This window comes from Arachis stenosperma, chromosome 3 (assembly GCF_014773155.1).
Source record: "Arachis stenosperma cultivar V10309 chromosome 3, arast.V10309.gnm1.PFL2, whole genome shotgun sequence".
NCBI classification, from domain to species: Eukaryota; Viridiplantae; Streptophyta; class Magnoliopsida; order Fabales; family Fabaceae; genus Arachis; species Arachis stenosperma.
This window is the reverse complement of record NC_080379.1, coordinates 36,631,697-36,653,082: the sequence shown is the minus strand read 5'-3', so window position 1 is coordinate 36,653,082 and position 21,386 is coordinate 36,631,697. Positions and strand designations below refer to the sequence as shown.

Genomic DNA, 21,386 nt, shown 5'->3' with positions numbered 1-21,386 from the left:
ATATATCTTCCATTTACAATTTATTGTGTCATCTTAATAGTAATTTCATAATTCATAAACAATTAAGTTATTTATTTAATTAGAGAAATTATGTATGGAATAAAAAAGATTTATAGAAATATTTTAGACATTAGACACAAATGAAAATTATGAATTCCTTCTCTTTTAAATCACATTTAAAAACATATATTTAAAAGTGAGTACATTTCTATAAATATTTAAATCTTTAAGTTGAAAACTCTTAAAATATCTTTGATATATCAATTATAAAAAACTTAGAATTATAGTTAAAGGAGAATCAATAGTAAGGACCATTAATAAAGGTCAATAAAAAAGAGGGATTAAAATTGTGTACAGACAATTAGTAAATATATACACAATGAAATGTATCAATAAATAGAATTGGTTAGAATGATGCTTTGTACAGTATATGGCCTTGACACCTATATTTATAGGGATCCCAAACCTTATATATGAGGCAAGTTTGAAGAAAATGTACTATTTTGTCAAAACTATTTGTTACAGGTTAATAGAGTTAAAAAAATAAATAATGAAAATGAAGTTAGCTAACAAATAAAAGTTTTCTGTTATTCTGTTGGAAACAAAATTTATTAAAGTTAGTTCTCTCTTTTAGTTAATGCAGCTAGGTGCACTATATAAAATGTATCTGCATTGTAAAGTAAACTAATTCTTATTCACTCTCTATTCATCAATTGATAATCATTCAGTAAATTTTTGATACTCATTTTCATCATCACTGTATTGTATCTGCATCATGCTTTTGCATTAGCTCAATCATATCAAGATTCTTTCATGGTATCATGAGCTACGTGTTACGATCCATGACTTCGATTGTTCCAATTTCATCATCTCCATCTTCTAACATCAATACCTTTACTGCTCCTCTTCTTGATAAATTGAATGTGAACACATTCAAGACTTGGCAACAATTGGGTCTACATGTCATAAATGCGAATCAGCTTGTAGATAATTTAATTCCAGAAAAAATTCCACAACAGTTTGAAGATGATGCAGCCAAAGCTTCATGGACAGAATTTGAAACATACAAGCAATGGAAGAATAAGGACGACTATGATTCAAGCTTAAGAACCGTATGCTAGATTATGGTTTTGCACATGAAGTTTGCTTCAAGATTCAAGATTATTTCTCTAAAATCTCCAAGATCAAAGTTCAACAATCGAAGGCACAACTCAAATCCATCAAGAGGAAAGGTACATTTGCTGCTGAGTACTTGAACAAAATCAGAAAGTTGTAGATTCTTTAATTGCAATAGGTTACACTTTGTCTTTAGAAGACCACATCACTGCCATAAATGATGGACTTTTTGAAGAATATGCTATCTACATCTCTTCTGTCATGACCAAATCAGACACCATTATACTAATTGAGGCAGAAGCACTCTTGCTGGCTCATGAGGACATGTTTGAAAGATTTAATAAGCCAGATTTTGGATCTTTTCAAGCAAATTTTACTCGAGCTCCATCACAACTTGGTCGTGCACTATCAAGAACAAATTCTAATGGAAGAAGAGGTAGAGGGGGAAGGTTCTATAGAGGTGGAAGATTTAATAATATGGATTCAAGACCAGTTTGCCAACTCTGGAAGCACAAGCCATATTGTTTTTAATTGCTTTTATAGATTCGATCAAAATTTCCAGCAACCTTCCACTACCATGCTTCAATCACAACACAATGGTAATTTGGCTCTTCCACCACCCCTTTCTATCACACATCTAAAGCTTACCTTGCCGCTCTATCGTCGATTTCAGATCCTTTTTAAGCCACCATGTTACGTCTGATCCAAGCAACTTCATTGCTGGCTCTAAATACAACGGGGCTGAACAGATCATGCTAGCTAATGGTACATGTACTTATATAGCACATTCTGGTTACTCTTATTTGGTGAATCTTGATACTCAACAAAAATTTCTTCTTGATCAGCTTTTACATTCTTCTGACATTGCTCAAAATTTAACAAGTGTTCAAAAGTTTTGTGCTGACAATAATAACTATTTCTTGAATTCCATGCTAACATTTGCTTTGTCAAATCCCAGGCTACCTGTTGGAAAAATTCAACAAAAGTTTAATTTAAATAAGAACCTGTCTAACAGCAGAAATACCAAAAATAAATTTTTTCACAACCTATGCAATTAAATAGGCAACTACAAATATAATGACAGAAATTAAATAATCAAACACCAGAATTTTATTGTAGAAACCCCCCCAAAGAGGGATAAAAAAAAAATCTACGGGACCTAGTCCAGTAAAATCTTCCACCATCAAAATAATGGGTATACAATCAGTCTTCCTAGTAGTACTAGGGCATCTCAACAATCAATAAAATACATAATCAAAACTGATGGAATCAACATGAACCCTCCACAAAGTAGGTATCTCAAATCAGACAAAAGAAAAGGCAAACAACTAGCAAGTTATATCCTAATGTTCATCTTTACACAAAGAATAACATACTAAAATTTTATAAAAAATGGAGCTACCATTTTTTTCTCAATTCTTCTTCTCTTCGTCGAAACCACGCTGTTTTGTTTTCTTTCATTCAAAAGTGAATGAAGCTTAACGCGCTCTCTCTCCCTCTCCCGGTGGCTTAAAGCCACTTTCTTTTTTTATTATTATTTTTTTGTGTTTTTAACTTGTGGGTCCTACTTAGTTGGGGACCTACCAACAAATCTCCCCCTTACCAACTGAGGTGGGATAGGCTGCTCCACTAGGTCTGCCTTCTCTTTGTAGGAATCAAATTTCACTATAGATAAACTCTTAGTCATCATATCTGAACCATTATCATCAGTATGGATCTTCTCAAGTGCATATGACTTCATCTCAAGCGCTTGACATATCCAATGATACCTCACCTCTATGTGCTTCGATCTGGAATGAAACGTCAGATTCTTGCTGAAATAGATAGCATTCTGACTGCACAAAATAACACAAGCTTCTCTTGATTGATGCCTAACTCTTGTAGAAATGTTTTCATCCACAAGAGTTCTTTATACAACATATCTTCCATGAGGGTCTTCCAAATCGGATAATTTTGGGAATTCAATTTGACCATATTTGGTTCATGAGTATTTTCTTCTATTTAATCAGCATAGAGATAAACAACCAAGGCTCTAAATACCACTTTATTGAAAAAACTCAACAAAGGTTCAAAAAAGAACCTATCTAATAGCAAAAGCACCAAAAATAAATTTTCGGTTGTGCAATTAAATAGGCAACTCTAAAGATACTCCAAGCAACAAATATAATGGCAGAAATCAAATAAACAAACACCATAATTTTATCGTGAAAAAATTTTCAAAAGAGGGATAAAAAACCCACGGAACCTAGTCCAATAAAATCTTTTACTATCAAAATAGTGGATACACAATTAGTCTTCCTAGTGACACTAGGGCATCTCAACAATTAACAAAATACATCATCAAAACTGATGGAACCAACATAAACCTTTCACAAAGTGGGTATCTCCAATCAGGCAAAAGAGAAGGCAATACAACTAGCAAGTTATATCCTAATGTTCATCTCTACACCAGGAATAACATACTAAAATTTCATAAAAAATAAAGCGAATTTACCAGGTCAATGAAATCAAAATAGTATCACCATTTTTTTCTAATTCTTCTTCTCTTCGTCAAAATCATGCTGCTTCGTTTTTTTTCATTCAAAAGTGAATGAAGCTTAACGCGCTGTCTCTCCGTCTCTCGATGGTTTAAAGCCACTTTCTTTTATTTATTTATTTATTATTATTATTATTATTATTATTTAACTTTTGAGTCTTTCTTAGTTGGGATCCACCAACACTATTAAGGAGATTCTTCTTCAAAGAACTCCTAAGAAAGGCATATATGAGTTTAATAGAATTGCTGTCTCAAATTACCTAGATAAAAAGATCAATTTGCTTTAAATTCTCTTCATGTACAACCTAAAACTTTTATAGCCTCTCTTGATTCTTACACTTTATGCCACAATAGGCTTGGGCATTGTGCACCCAAAATTGTTCACTCTGTATTGAAAACATGTAATGTCAATTTACTATCTAACATAAATAAAAAACGTGTTTGTGAATTATGTTGCATGGCTAAAATGGTCTTGAGGAATGTCCCATGAAGTTTACTTGCTCAATGAACAAATGGTGTAACATCCTATCACACTAAATCTTACCTCATGCTGTAAAATAAAGGGTGACAAAGCGTCACGACAGTTCTAAAATTCAAAAAATATAGTGTATATATATATATATATCCAAGAATTAATATGACTAAAAGCCCGATGAAGGAATAAATGAGATACAATAGAGTTACAAGCGCGAACCTTCATACACGATAACTAAACGTGTTGGCACGAAGATACAAAACATAATATATATAAAACCTTATAGATAGTTCTAAGATACACGAGGTAATAGATAATAAGAACAAGTTATATATACAATATACAAAAGGGAATTGGCCGGAACCCACGAGATTTAGGCCGACTAGTTTAAACATGATACAATAGAGTTTTGATAATAAAACAACTTACATCCTATCTCTCAAGGTTTTTAGAAATAAAGCCTCTAAGATATCAAAGTTATATATACAAAAGATGAGAGAATAACTACAACAAAAATAAAATAGAATAAAATAAAAGAGAAGTCATCCTCCACTCTGTCACCAAATCCGCAAACTCACTGAGGTGGATTGCAATATGCATCTAAAAGATAATAACATATAGTATGAGAAGTGAAGGCTCTCAGTATGGTAACAGTGCCCAATAGATAAGATATAAGGTTCAAGGATGCCAAAGACAATCCTAGAACTTCACATCAAGCATAAGATTCAAACTTAAAAGTAACTTAAACCATAAAAAAGTTATCCATCTTAAAGGATTTCTAACTAACATAAACACCATTATCCCACAGCAAGTAAAGCACAAGTAACATACATATACAGTAAGAAAAGCAAATAGTAAGTAGGCATGTTAATTAATTAAGCATAACTCAAGTAATCAAAGCAGGCTAGCATGTAAAAGATGCATATGATGAATGTCTATCCTATTTGGCTCATGATATTACTTGTAACTCGACACATCCTTTCGGATGTAGCCTTTCTTCCACGCTCAGGGATATAGTGATCTACTCACCTTTTTTTTGTGCTTCCTGGTGTATAATGTCTAGCACTTTTTCTTGCGCCCCCTTTGGATATAGTGCCTGTTACACTCTTTTGGGTTATAGTGTCCGAGTTCACTCTTGCGGTAGAGAAGGTTATGTGAGCGAGAGACTGCCACAGTCCTCACATCTAAACATAGGCGGGACACTATCACGACCTTTATGCCGGCACCGCTACCTCGACAAGTGGGATTAACCACTGTCCTTGCCAGGTGCATAACGACTTACCAAATCTCCGCATATTAGTAATACATAATCAGTCTTAGTGATCACAGCTCAAATATCACAGGTTCAAAATAACTTTCATTTCATCAATCTCAACAACTTCAGTTTTCTTATATTCCTCATTTCATCAACAACTCAACACTCCACCAATTCACTCAAGTCATACCATCCGCATAAACTTTTCAAGTCTAAGTCACTGTCTTCTAATCTTATTAACAGATAATATCTAATTTTAGTTACCTAATTCATCCTCACTAGTCTCAAAGCCTAATCACTAGTTATAAGTCTTAAATAGTAGTTAAAGAAGTTTAGAAAACTAGAGAAACCATTGGAATAAAGAAAAATAAATTTTCAACAAAACAGGGGTCATGTGTACCCATGCCCCGGTCCGCGTACGCATGGGTGTCAAAACGCCCAAGTTGCATACGCTTCTACACTCGCGTACACGAGTCCTCAAAATAGTAAGGGAGACTTACGTCGTGTGCAACATGCTGCACACACATGCCTGTAAAAGTGACACTTTCGTGTATGCATGCCAGTGCCGTGTACACATGGGTGCTTGACAGCACCCAATCCCCGCATCGCGTGCACTGTCTGCGTACGCATGGTTTGAAAGCTTAGAAACTTTAGAAAGCTACAGAATTCAGATTTTAGTGTCGAACTTCAAACGCGCATAACTTTTTTGTTTTAAAACATTTTTTGCCTATTTTTCAAACATCTTAAAGCCCTCAAACCCAACTTTCATAAAAAATAAATGTCCGGAGGCCAAGTTATGCCTCGTCAAAGTTCATAAAAAACAAGGGTTTACAAAATTTAACAAAGTTCTCTAGTTTTCAAAACTTCAATTCAAACCAAACTTAAACATACTCAAAATCATCATCAAATCATTGTCACACACTACAATTTACTATTTCATTGCACCTCAAGCATTTTCACACCTATTTTACTCAATTTTCCATCTCTTCTCTTCATAGTTCAACCAAATCTACAGTTTCCAAATCAAGATTACAATATTAACAATTTTGCACATTTCAACTCTTCATAAACATCATTAATTATCTATCATCACTAATACTCTTTAACATCCATTTTCATCCAAATTAATCACCACATTAATGATCAACAACATGCATCATCAATTCAATAATTATCAACAATCAATTCAATCCTATCCTAAGGTCCACTAGCCTAAGTTTCACGAAACATTACATATTACCTAACTGAAACCATACTTTGGCCAATTTCTGCACAAACTCCAAATCACCAAATGACCTCCAACCAAGCTTCCAAGTCCAAATAGCCACCAAACTCAATCCAAATGCTCCAAATAGCCAATTTAACTCCAACAAACACCAATTCTCAATCTAATATCATGCAATTTCACTAAAATTAACTTAGAATTCACAATAATCAACTAAATACAAGGGTTTAGTGAAACTTTATCTTATCCAATAAAATTTGGGGTGAAACCCACTAATCACCTAAGATTAATCACCACCTAAACAACCAAAACCACAAAACCCACTCAAATCAAATCCAAAAACACCAAATCTGTTAGAGCAGGGAACTGGAGCATAGATTTCGAGAATCTTACCACTTTTCTTAGATAAAAATGATGGACTTGGAGAGAGCTTTGCATGGCTACAAATGACACGCAAATCGGAGCACCATAACTCAAGTTATGAGCAATTTAACGTTAGAGTAAATAGTAACTTCTCCTCTCTTCTTCCTTCTCCATTTCAACGCCTCCCACTTTCTTTTTTTTTTTTTGAATAATGAGGCTGAATGCCTCTTAATGAACTTATATAGGTTGGGCTTGGGCCCGACTTGGACCCAGTCCAACCGGTTAGCGTTTTAGGTTCGTTGGCCCAATTTCGGGACAAAACCATTAAAATTGTTGTCCGGTTTTCAATTATAAATTTTTTTTATATTTCCAAATTAATAAATTAAATTTTCTAAATTTATTCACTCATAATTCAATTTGTTTTCTCACTTACAGTGCCGGTCCAATTAGAGCCAGTACGCGCTTTTACGCGATAAATAAGATTTTTACGCTAAATTCTATTGTCTTCATTAAATATTCTATTTTAATATTTCTTATCATTTTTTAGCCTATTCCAGATAATTAAATTATATTTTTATTTTATTTTAATTAAAAGATTAATTAATTCAGGTTCTTATAAATGATCTTCTTTGCTCAATTCACACTCCTCGCTCGGGTGTGATCTTCCACACAAATCACATAAGGCTTGAGTTTCAATACAAATTGCCTATGTCTGAGTTGTTTTGTAAGTGAGAAGAGTTGTTGAGTCATTAGTCTATTTTGAGTTAGAATTATATCCATGGTGTCCAATGCCACCACACTCTTTCTAGTGGACCTTCCAGATGAGTACATGAAATTATTAGCCGCCATTGTTTTTGATAAGCGAAAATCAAAGCTCAGAATACCGACAAGTGCACCGGATTGCACAAGTAATACCACGGTGAGTGGATATCGTTCCCACGAGAATTAAAGAATTGAACAAGCAAATTTTTTATTAAAAAGTCTAATTAGATTAATAAAACTTGATTGATGATTGAAGAGGACAAGAGAGTGTCTTGTTGGGAGCATTGAGAATCTTGAGTGCTGAATGTTTGGATGCCACAGATAGTGAACTTGAATAATGAATTGAGAGGAGACAGTAATGATGAGAGTCAAGGACTTTGGAGATGCATATACTTTAGAAAAACCAATCGTGTTTATTTATCGTGAAGTTTATAAAGATCTTTCACAACAAAACTTAGAAACTGATTTTCAATTTGTTGACTCCTCAGTTTCTCAAATATTAATTAGACATCAATTAATTAATCAAGAGATTAAGCACAAAAATTGATTTTAGATTCAAATAAGATTTAAAAATAGTCGTTAGGTCGAATTATATGTCACGTATTCAAGCTAGTCCTATCCTGTTAAATCTAAAAAAAAAACATAATTTTCAAAAGTTGTTCTAATCTGAATTATATATAACTTATTCAAAATTAGAGTGGTTGAAAATTATGTATATGTTACACACTAATTGAACCATTATTCCTAGCCGAATTCAAATAGTTATGTGAAAGAGTTTTCAAGCTTTGATTTAAATATCAAATTTTCCAATTATAATAAAAGAATCCATGGAAAATTCGCTTACCTTTCGATCCAATCTAAATGAAGAACGAATAATTCAATCATGAAATAGATTAATGCAAGATTTCAAAATAAAATAAACGTAGATTAATTATCCATACAAAACATAAACAGAATTCCTAACCATTTGACAAGAAATTCGTAACCCATGAAAAAGTAAGAAAAACAAGAAGAGAAGTAGTCCGAGGACTTGATGATCTTTTTTGTAAGTTATGCTCACTTATTTATAGCTTAAATTCTAGAATTCAAATTCAAAACTAAACTAATCTTATCCTTCAGATAGAAAAGATAAGATAATCACTTATCTTTTGGAGAGGAAAACAAGAAAACTTCTTACTGAAATCTAAACGACCAAACTCCTTATGTTTCTAGAAAGAATTAATAACTAATCTTCTAGAGTCTTCAATGTTCTGAACGTGATTAAGGCTTCTAATGATGTGTTAGTCTTGGGCCTTAATGATTGAATCCAAGAGTTGTAATTGCCTTCAAACCAAGCTTGTATTAAGAGAAATTAGGCAAAAGCCCAATATTTCATCCTCCAGGAGCATCAGGTCCGCTAGGCGTGCAGGAGCTTGTAGGGGAGTCTGCAGGGCGTGCTAGGAGGGCCATCGGGCGTGGGGCACCTCCGCCAGGCGTGGGGCACCTCCGCCGAGCGTGGCTTGCCTGGTAATGGTTCACGCAGGCATGCCTCTTGTACCGTAACTTCGTTTTTCTTGGGCTACACTGCTTGGGCTATGCTTTTATTTTATTTGTGCTTTCCTTATGAAAAAACCTTGATTTTTGCTAATATTTGAGACCAAAATTTCTGAAAACATAAAAATACTATCCCAAATCCAAATATTTGATTATTTATTAAATTATATTAGAAAACATAAGAAATCTAATTGAAACCTAAAAAAATAAATAAGAAAAAGAAATTAAAAATTACTTAAAATAACGTGTCATCAGTTTCTATCAATTCCAATACCTCTTCAGGGGTCTTTCTATGTAGAAAACCTCCGGTCAATAAATCAATTATCGTTTTTGAGGTTTGAGAAATTCCATCATAAAAGATTTGAATTTGAAGCCACTTGGGAAAGACATGGTGTAGACATTTTCTAGGCATCTCTTTGTACCTTTTCCAAACTTCATAGAGCGATTCGCCCTCTATTTGAGAAAAGGAATTAATATCATTTCTAAACTAGACTAACTTTTGGGTGGGAAGTACGTAGTTAGAAATTTGCTAACTAAATCCTCCCAAGAAGTAATACTGCCCAATTGTTGAGCTTGGAGCCATTGTGTGGCTCTATCTCTTAAAGAGAATGGAAATAGCCTTAGCCAGATGGCTTCGAAGCTAACTCCATTACTCTTTATTGTGTTACTAGCTGCATAAAACTAGCTATGTGTTTATTTGGATCCTCTTGCGGGTTACCACCAAATTGGTCTCGCAGTACCAATCGGATTAGTGATGGCTGTAGTTCAAAGTTATTTGTTTGAACTGTGGGCATCACTATGCTTCTTCTGCAGCTATCAGTAGTAGGTATAGTCTAATCACCAAGGATCCTTTTCACATTATTATTCTCCTGTTTCATTCTTTTTACATCTTCTCTCCTAGCTCTTGATCTCTTCTTTATTTGTGCAAGCATTTTCTCAATTTTCGGATGGAAGAGAATGCAATCCTCTTCTTCTTGCATGCACAAAAACAATAAGAAATCAAATATACCGTGTAGAATAAAGAAGAGAATAAAGAAGAAAAGAAGGATTACACACACAAAAAAAGAAAAACAAAAGCAAAAAAAAATAAAACAAGATCTAAGTTAGTGATTCAACTGGAAGTATGTTGTCAATCTCAATTAATCTCTGGCAACGACGCCAAGAACTTGATGAGGCAAAACTGATACGCTCGTATATTGGTAAGTGCACCAAATTGCTTTAAGTAATACCACGGTGAGTGGATATTGTTCCCATGACTATTAACGAATTGAATCAAGTAATGTCTAATTGAATCTCTAATTAGATCGATCAAACCTTGGGAAGAGGATTGTGAATCTTGAAATAGAAGAAAAAATAGTAAAGAAGATTGTTGATTGTGAATGAGAGATCAGAAGGTTTAGAAACTTTGGAGAAGTAATCAAGAATATGAATGTTAAAGGCTTTAGAGGTGGTTTAAGGTTTTGGTTTTGAGGCTTGTCACTGACACGTTCTATCATACTTGTGTAAGTTGACATAAGAGATCTATAATCATATTAGTTATAGTAGGTGGTGGTTTTGGAATCACTAGTGCAAGTTTCCACAAATAGCATAATTGTTAACTTGGATCTTGACTAGGTTATCCCGAAAGAGGAGAATGACAAACTTCTAATTGACGACCATCCAATGAACCAATGGTGGGGTTACTTGTAAGGGATTTGACGCTTAAATGAGCGTTGGATCAAGTATAAGATTAGAGTTAGATGATAGCATACATACGTATATAATAAGCCTTTTTTTTAACAGTGTTATAGAAAATCTTACATAATCTGAATAGATTTCATCTAGATTTAAGCGAGATTTGTAACACCCTACCATACAGAGTCTTATGCTTAAGTCATAATTCAGAGATGGCAAGGTATTACGACCTCTAAAATAAAAATTAGTACGTATAGTAGTATGAATGATTGATTATAACTAGGAGCCTTTGAAGAAAAATGGGTAAACAAAAATCGCAACTCTAAAGCGCAACACTCCGATCGATAACGTAATGAACAAGGATAAACCAACGCGAGATTATATATATACAAAGGAGTGTCAAAAACAGGAATATCAAGACTCAAGATCCGGATGCGAAGATAATCGGTCCGAGCATAGCAATATATACATATGATAAAAATAAGGAAAACCCCAAAGGAAACCCAAAGGGACACAAATACATAAAACCTATTCTCCAAAATCTCCCATAAGAGGAGTCATCACAGTTTGTATTATTTAGTGGAGATAAAAGTATCTAAGCAAAACATATAAACCAAAACATAGCCCTGAGAACAAAGGATCTTCGCAAAACTAGAAGTCTCCAGCATGCCTCAGCGGGACACCTCACGTCCTGCATCTGAAAACCACAAAATCCGCATGGGTGAGAACCAGAGGTCCCCAGCATGGTAACAGCTTCCACATATATAATACATAATAATGGAGGAAAGCCGAAGGCAATCCTAGAACTTCCTCCAGATAATATCAAAGCTTATAAACAAGTTAAACCATAAAGGGCATCTGACTAAAGATACTTCAGTCTAACTAATACTTCCCTTTCCAATTCCTTCAAACCTCCCAACCATCAGCAGGAGTATAATGTAGCAAACACAGTTATATCAAACAAAGAATATACAAATAGGAACAGTTAAGGCATTTAGACAATTAGCAAGTAATATGCAGTCAAATAGACAATCTCAAACAATTCATATAGTATGCATATGATGAATGCCTGTTCCTAGTGGCTGATGATATCATCTTGTCGGTTATAGAGCCAACCCGACAAGTCCTGGTCACTAACCATTGGACTGTCCCTCTGTCACGCATCCCCAACTCGAGTTATACTCGTTATAAACTTGATCATAATCATGATCTATATCCATCACCCTCACTGGTGAATATTTACGGGGGCGAGCTCATCCGGGTCTTTCACAGTGCCCGGCCACACTTACGACATAGGGTCAACAGAGTATCAAGTCTCAACCTGGAGCACGTGGTGGCTAGCCACTGCTACTACCCAGGGAAACTTGTATCTCAGATAGTGGAAGTGCAAATCACAATTATCTATAATTCAACATAAACATGCGTGAATTCTCATCCATGGATCAACATCCATATCAGCCATCCGGCTCACGGTTCAGTCCAGAACCAGCCAATATTCATATCATACACAGCCATTCCGGCTCACGGTTAAATCCATAACCAGCCACCCGGCTCACGGTTAAATCCATAACCAGCCGCTTCATTAACAATTACAGCCTTTCGGCCCATGGCATAACAAGCACTTCCACCACCATCCTCCGCATCTCACATAATCATCTTTGATCCTCATTGATCATTCATTTTTCCCTTGCTTCACTCGCAAGTTACCTCATTCACTAGCCCTTTTCTAATAGCTAGGCATGTCATAATGATTTAGGACATAAATGGTGAGATTGGAGGCTTAGAAGTATGAGATTTGGCTTTTAAAACTCAAAAATCAACTTTGGGATGAAAACAGGGCCACGCGTACGCGCACTCCACGCGCACGCGTGGATGGCATCAAAAACTCATCGACGCGCAAGCGTCATGCACGCTAACGCGTGGATTAAAAATTTGCCAATCGACGCGCACGCGTCAACCACGCGTACGCGTGGGTGTTCTCGTGCCTCAGGCACAACACTAGCACAGTTCTGGCATAACTCTCTGGAAAATGGCTGGGGATTGGGTGCAGCACAATCGGCGCGCCCGCGCACATCACGCGTACGCATGGATGGCATTTTCTGGAAGATCGGCGCGTACGCGCCAGGTACGCCTACGCGCAAGGGGTTATTCTGCTAAAAATTTTCTATGTTAAAAGCTGCAGAATTCACAGATTCAAACCCCTATCTTCCAATGGACATAACTTCCTCATTTTAAATCGTTTTTCACCCGTTCTTCGAACGGCATGGACTTCCCGGATCCAATTTCATTTCTAAACAGATTTGGCACAAAACGGAGATCCGTAGTCCAAGTTATGTCCCACCAAAGTATGCCCAAAAACCATATTTTCATACAAAACCACAATATGCCATTTTCAAAACAAGCCATTTTCAACTCTTTTCAAAATCAATCAAAACATGCCAATTTCATCCCTTTTCTTTGAAATCAATCAAAATATATCAAATTCAACATCAAGCCTCCTCAACTCACACATTGACACTTTACCACAATTTACCAAAATCACTATCTCATCTTCTTAACCCACTTCACCCAAGTGGCTCAAACTCAAACATATTGACATATCATATACTATTCCTCATGCCGATTCTCAACAACACCAATTCCAATAAATCATCATTGTACATAATCAATATCATACTCACCATCAACATGGTTCAACCCACAATTCAACCATAACCAATTATCAAGCATATATCACAACATGCATATTCCTCATACATCATACCACCAAGGCATCAATAATAATCATCACATATATGACCACATCATATATATCAACCATTCGACAATATCAACCATTCAATGCCTATCTTAGGGCCTCTAGCCTAAGTATTTCCTACCACATTACATATTAGATACGGGAAACCGAAACCATACCTTAGCCGATTTTCCCAAGCTCAACCGGAGCACTTCCAAACCACTTATCCACAAGCTCTCAAGGCCTCAAAACCTCCAAGAACAGATTTTTCACCACCAAACCCTTTCCAAGCTTTTCAAAGTCACCAATCAAGCTCCAATATCCACACATACATAACCTAAGCCACAACCATCATACCCATACACAACATCTCAAAACTCAAACATCATAGAACAACAAAATACACTAGGGTTGAGAATCTTACCACACCCAAGGTCCAAGGAGACAAGATTAACCTTCTCCTTCAAGAGAGTTGGGTCCTATAACATCAAAGAGCCCAAAATCTCAACATTTTTGATCATAAAACTCAAAAACAAGGCTGGAATTTCGAAGAACAAAACGTGGCTTACCTCAAGATTGATTGTATGGGTTTTGTAGAGCTTTTCGCGGTGAACGCGTGGCCGCAAACGGAGCAGCAATCGGAGCTCTAGATCAAAAGTTATGGTGGTTTGAAGATCAAGTGAGAGAAAGAACTTGAGAGAGTGTTCTTCCTCCCCTCTCTTCAATTTCAGCGTGTTTTTTGAGTGTTGTGAGGAGAGAGAGTGCTGAAAACTAGGGTTTTGGTTTAGTTATGTTGGGCTAAGGGCCCACTTTGGGTCCGGTTGGCCCGGTTTGGCCCGTTCGGTCCAATCTTGGTCCGAATTTCATAAAATTGGTACCAAAATTCTCGTCTCAATCTCCCCTATCACATTTAGCCATAAAAATCACATTTTAGGCTTTCTAAAATAAATTCTCATTTATGGGTTAATTAGCCGTTAATTAACCGGATTTTACAAGATTCAACCAATATATGATCCATACTACGCCTTGTATGAAATTATGGATTAATGTGCCTCAAAAGAGGCATTATTGGATGGATCATCCATGGTCTTAGAATAACTAATGAATGACGTTGATTCTTTTTTCTTGAATAAATTATTGTAGGAATAACATCAATATTTTTTAGAGTAAAATATTATTTTAGTTCCTAGCATTTGGATCAAGTCTTAATATGGTGCCTAACATTTTAAATGTCTTATTTCAATCCTAAAAAAATTTAAATTTTTTATTTTAGTCTCAAAAATTTTAAACATGTTTAATGTTGTTTCACAATTAAATTTGAACAAACAATTAACATATTAAAAAGCAAATAACGTTTAATTTCTATATATAAGTAAATCAATCCACCAACAATCACCAAAATAATTGTTTTTTCTTTGATTCTAGAATACTAATGATTAATTGATTGAATTTGAAATTTTTTTTTACAAGAAAATTGACATAAAAAAATGTTACAAGAATATTTCGATTATTTTGATTATGTTTTTTTAATACACAAAAAAATATATAACTTAACAATAACGTTATTAATGTCTACGTTAATTATTTTATGAATTGTTTGTGTCAAATTTAACGATAGAATAATATTAAATCTACTTAATTTTTTTTTAAAATATGGCATTTAAAACCTTAATAACCAAATTATAATTTATCTCAAAGATTAAAGGTTAAAATAATATTTTATTATTATTGTTTTTTCGGGTCACCAAAACGTAAATGACAGGCCACGTTGAATAGACAAACGTAATTAAGGAAAACATGCGTGGGTAATTATGTCTATTCAACCTGACACTAGCAAATGACGAAGTCAATGACACAAGTGAGACACCGCGAAACGCGCTTTCAGTATTTTTTTTTTCAACGTTCATGCACACACAAGACCCCAACCCAGCTGTGACCTGCAATCATATCAATTATGAATAATGTATTATGAAATTCCAATAAAGAAAGACACTTTAAATTAATTAATTAATTAAAATACGAGCACTATGTGTAGATTAAAGATTTATTCATTGTTAGATCCATGCTACAGTGACCCACCATAGGTATTTTACCTTTTATGTCCTAATCCTAGATCCCACTAAGCTATTGCCAAGGCAACAATCTTGCCCCTCCTTGTTTCTTTTCTTTTTTGGATGGGTTTCAGAACTCAAAAAGTGTTAAGGCTTAGCAATTAGCCCTAACAAAATTTTTAGTTTTACCTCCTCCACTGTTGTGCTTCTGGGAAGCTTCTTAGGTACACATGTTCTTCTATACGGATCACTAAGACAAAGAAAGACTAGTAAGTTTCCAAATTTAGAAATCACCCAAAGATATTATCGGAATTGGATAAGTTCTAGAAATGGAAAGTTCCAAGAACAATAGAGTGGAGAAGAGAGGGTATGACTTGGTTGAGGAGGGTGATGATCGATTAACACAGCCAAAGAAGCCTAAACTACCTGGTTTAGCAAGGTACTCTATGTTGCAATACAAATTCAAGTGTTTCAGCCTCTGCTCTTGGCTAAGTTGTTAATTAATTTAATTATTATTGGTTAAGAGCCTAAACTGTATTATCAAACTTTTATTATGTTTTTTTCCTTTTATGTTTTGGGAGGGGGCTACACGATCGGATATGCACCGTCAAATACGGTGTCTAATCTCACGTTGGCTTGTAAACTCCTCCCAGAATTTTAAAGCTTTTCTATATCCACTTGTTAATAGACCCGGATTTTTCTTGTGTTGTTTATTAACAATCTAATTACATTTTTTGTGTAGTATGATTTACATTGCTATTGATGTTGACTTGTGTCTAATGGATCTTGATAACACTAAAGCAGTTGTCTGATCATTTTTTCGGGACGCTTGATTGTTGAACTCTCTAATCTAATGCAAAAGTAGCAATTTGAACTTTCGGAACAACCCTGTATGTTGGATATTTTGACAAGATAATAAATCTCATTGGTTGATTATTTCAATTTAAACATGTTAATTTTAATTCCGTATATGTTCCATAATTCATGCTTCCTCAAACTAACTCCATTGATTTACTTAAAATTTATAGTGTGATTGTGGAAGCTTTGAAGGTAGATAGTCTGCAGAGACTTTGCTCATCTCTGGAACCTCTACTCAGAAAAATTGTGAGTTATAGTTTCTTCCTTTGTATTAAATCTTGCATATTTGTCAATATATATATATATATATATATATATATATATATATATATATATATATATATATATAATCTGCAATTAATCACACCTACAAAAATATTTAATGTTGTGCGTTGCATACTACCCAAACCCCTCCCCACTAGACCACTCCCACTGTGCATGAATACTTGTTGAAAACAGAATTGAGTTTATAATAGTTTTCAGAACAAATTGAGGCTAACACTCTTCACTTGATTTGAAGCATTATTGGTTTTTTGTTTGATCTAAAGAATTCAATATTAAATTTATTGTTTTATTTGGACATAGCTATATATGGAAGAATCATTTAAAGGAAGTAATCAAGATCTTCAGTCCTTATGATGTTTTGTAAGGTACCGTTTTAATTCTTCTAAGTCTTATGAACTATATAGGTCAGTGAAGAAGTGGAGCGTGCTTTGGCAAAACTAGGCCCTGCTAAACTGGCTGAAAGGTGTGTTCCAGCCTCATATTCAAATTTCTAAGTCAAACTTCTCTACTTTTTGTAATACTTTTCTGCAGGTTATGATAAGCAATTCATTTTCATGAATTTTCTGTTAAGCATGAATTACTTACATTTAGCTTGCATTAGATCTTTTCCATCAAGAATTGAAGGTCCAAAGGCAAAGAATTTGCAGCTTCATTTCCGAACAAGAATGCCACCTCACTTGTTCACAGGTGGGAAGGTGGACGGAGAGCAAGGAGCAGCCATCCATGTTGTGCTGCTAGATCCCAACACGGGCAATGTGGTTCAAGTTGGACCAGAATCAGTCGCCAAGTTGAATGTTGTGGTTCTTGAGGGTGACTTTAGTGAGGAAAGTGATGATGAATGGACAAAAGAGCACTTTGAAAGCCACGAAGTGAAGGAACGTGAAGGGAAAAGGCCACTTCTCACTGGAGATTTGCAAGTTAGCTTAAAGGAAGGCGTAGGAACCTTAGGTGATCTTACTTTCACTGACAATTCTAGCTGGATTAGAAGTAGAAAATTCAGGCTTGGTGTTAAAGTAGCTCCTGGGTATTGTGAGGGAATCCGTGTTCGCGAGGGGAAGACTGAAGCCTTTGCTGTTAAAGATCATAGAGGAGAATGTGAGTTTTTCGAATGTTTTTCCTTTGTTCTTTTGCTGATGATAAAATAAATTTTGTGCCTGTCCAGCTTGGAGATATTTGATAATTAAAACTGCAATTTCAAGGCATGGATTGCAAAACTCGTAAAAGAAAACAAAAATTGACTTTTGCATCTTACTCTGAAGTTTTAAAATTAATGGATTTTCATTATATGTGGAAAAATTTGCAGGTGTGTGTGTACACCATATAGCAGATAACATGTGAAATATAATAAACGATCTGTATCTCAAACCACAGACATAAGAATATGGAAGATGTAAAATTCTATCTGTAGTTGGCATGTATCCTTTGCATTTTATTAAATCAGCAAGCAAAATATCCTACAATCTAACTTTAGAAAAACAACCTGGAGATGAAAAATGATGCAAAGATACTCTACATAATTGAACTCTTCCTTTTCTAAACTGTTTCTTCTTTGATTTGATGTATGACTACAACCTTCTGAACTTCTGATTGGTATGGTAAAGTTTTTCAGTATTTAGGCTTTGGACAAATCTTGTTTCCTTAAAATTTCTCTAAGCAAATCATTTTCTGTAACTTGCAGTGTACAAGAAACACTATCCGCCTGCTTTGCATGATGAAGTTTGGCGACTGGATCGCATAGCTAAGGATGGTGCACTTCACAAAAAATTGATTCAAGCAAAAATAGTAACTGTAGAAGATTTCCTGCGTCTTCTTGTTCGGGATCCACAGAGGTTAAGAAGCGTAAGAATTCAATGATATATGTTCTAAACATCCATATCATCTCTTAGACAGTTTTTTTCCCCTTTATTTACTCCTTCTGAAACTTCTTTCTAGAAATTTCCTTATTTGGCACCTTTTGCTACAGACACTCGGAAGTGGAATGTCGAACAGGATGTGGGAGAATACTGTGGAGCATGCCAAGACATGTGTCTTGGGTGGTAAGCTTTTCGTTTACTACACTGATGAAACCCACAGCACTGGCATTGTGTTCAACCATATATATGAGCTGAGAGGCCTCATTGCTGAGGGGCAATTCTGCACTTTGGAATCACTTACTCCAAATCAGAAGGTCAGTTTTCTGTACAAATTAAAATTTGAAAGCATTTAATTTGATCATTTATCTGACTGGTAACTAAATTCACTCAATTATATATAATTTCTATTACAGATGTCTGTGGATTCCTTGGTGAAGAAAGCATATGACAATTGGAACCAAGTTATTGAATATGATGGAAAAGTCTTAAATTCTCTTATGAATTCCAGAAAGGGATCAAGATCTGTATCTTCTATAATTAATCATAATGATGTCCCAGGGCAGCAGCCACCCACATCTGCGAAGAATAGGCTGCCATATGTACCCTCTTCACAAAATCAACCTTTGCAAATAGCGAATAACTACTCCTCAAGTTCTGATTTAGCTGATTACCAGTTTGAAAGATCCAATAATGACATGGTAGGGACATCAGTGAATAACTCTCAACTAGCATTTTCTGGCATCATGAACTACCTACCGGGCGAAAATCCTGAAGTTGAAGGTACATATTTCTCGGGAGATTGGTCTAGGCCGAGAAATTCACAAGGACTGGAAGACATTGTTGCCGAAGAACTCCGTCTTAGGAGTTCAGAGATGTTGGAGAGTGATGATATGCAGAGGTTGCTGAAGACTATTAATGCTGGAGTCAGTATGTCGACCAATTTCAGTCAGTCTAATGAAGGTTCATACACCTACAGCCTGCAGTATGAGCCTCAAATGTATCATTCGTTCGCCGAGGATCAGGGAAAGTCATCAGGGAAAGCTGTTGTTGGATGGCTTAAGCTCAAAGCAGCATTGAGATGGGGCATATTTATCAGGAAAAAAGCTGCTGAAAGGAGAGCACAGCTCACTGAGTTGAATTGAGTTAAAATATTTGAAAGTGGGATATTTTCAACTCATTTTAAGCAAGGTGCTTGGTTATGTGGTTCTTGGAATTTTACAAAAGCAACCTATTTCATTGCTTTGAAGGCTTGAGAAAAAGTGTAGAAAAATTCTGTTTCAGGGTTTCAACAGTGGGTTGAAGGTGGGTAGTACCACCGCGGAATAATGTGCAAAATTCTGAAGTGCGATCCAGAACATGCTTATTACTGATGGAACAACCTTTACTTTTCACTGAGGCTAAATGTTAGGCAGCAGCATCTAATAGTATTTTGTGGATTTTTGCATTTTTATTGTGTAATTTAATTATGATTTATATTTTCATTCTTTACTTTTACTTTTATTTATCAGAAACTTGTATTCAGTGTTTTAATGTTTGTTTACATAATGTAATAAGTTGATCTGTAACGGAGAAAATTAGAGAATATTTTATTTTCAAATGATAGAAACGTAATTCAGATTTTCCTGGTGAGTAATCCAAGCTTAGATGTATTCAACTAACTATTTTCTCATATGATTCATTGAATCTAAATATTAAAATATTTTTTCTTTGTTTACCAACAATTGCGTTAAAGAGGTGATAACTTTAGAAGTAGATTCTTAGCTAGGTTAACTTACAAAAGATTTTTTTCGCTTAAGTCAACCAAAGCTTAAGCAGTATAAAAATTATGATTAGATAGTATAGTTTAAATATATACTAAACTCTTAATTTATAATTTTTGAAAAAGAATTTGGAGAGAATCTGAAACGATTCGTACAAAAATTAAATGTATAAAATTTTGCAATTGAAACAAAAATAGTATTGAATTCTAAAATATATGATTTTTTTAAAAAAAATTTGTAATTTAATTGATTGACCACTAATATATAAATAAAACAAATTCGAAATTTCAAAAAGAAAAGTAGTCTATATATAATAGAAGATAAGACGAGATCATATAAAAAATATAATTAATTCTTTCTTTGTATAAGTTATTGGCTATTTCTCGAAAGTTTTATATTTAATATCGATATTTTAGCAACGAATTCAATTTGATTTCTTCTTCATATGAAAAAGCTTAGTTTTCATTTAATTATTCATAAGCTCTTAACAAGAGATTTTTATCAATAATAATTATAATAACCAAAAGAAATTATAATAATAATAAATAAATAAATAAATAATTGAGATGGTGAGAGTCACTCTTCAATTTCTAACTTAATCCCTAAATTCATCACCTTTTCTCCAATCCTCCGAATGCCGATACATAGACAAACAATGCACAAAAAGAAAACACAAGTAGTTCATAGTTACAGCAAACGGAACACATAGTAATCAAGAATGAAATAACAAGTAGGCAATTCCAAGAAAGTAAACCAAAGCAAACAAACAAATGCATATGATGCATGCCTTTTCTACTGGCCGTGAGCTCACGTATCGGTTACTTTGCCAGAACCTAACACACTCGGTAGCTAATCCGAATATTGTCTCTCTGACATGCCTCCACACTCTTGGGATATAGTGCC

At 34.7% G+C, this 21,386-nt stretch overlaps 1 protein-coding gene across 1 annotated transcript; it reads left to right on the top strand.

Moving 5' to 3' along the window:
• Nucleotides 1-15,675: 15,675 nt before the first annotated feature.
• On the top strand, nucleotides 15,676-20,343 carry LOC130968587 (calmodulin-binding protein 60 E-like). Its single transcript, XM_057893938.1, has 7 exons — nucleotides 15,676-16,166; nucleotides 16,756-16,831; nucleotides 17,275-17,333; nucleotides 17,472-17,965; nucleotides 18,549-18,709; nucleotides 18,834-19,037; nucleotides 19,137-20,343. The coding sequence occupies exons 1-7, from the start codon at nucleotides 16,057-16,059 to the stop codon at nucleotides 19,863-19,865; spliced, it is 1,833 nt and encodes a 610-aa protein (XP_057749921.1). The 5' UTR covers nucleotides 15,676-16,056; the 3' UTR covers nucleotides 19,866-20,343.
• The last annotated feature ends 1,043 nt before the right edge of the window (nucleotides 20,344-21,386 follow it).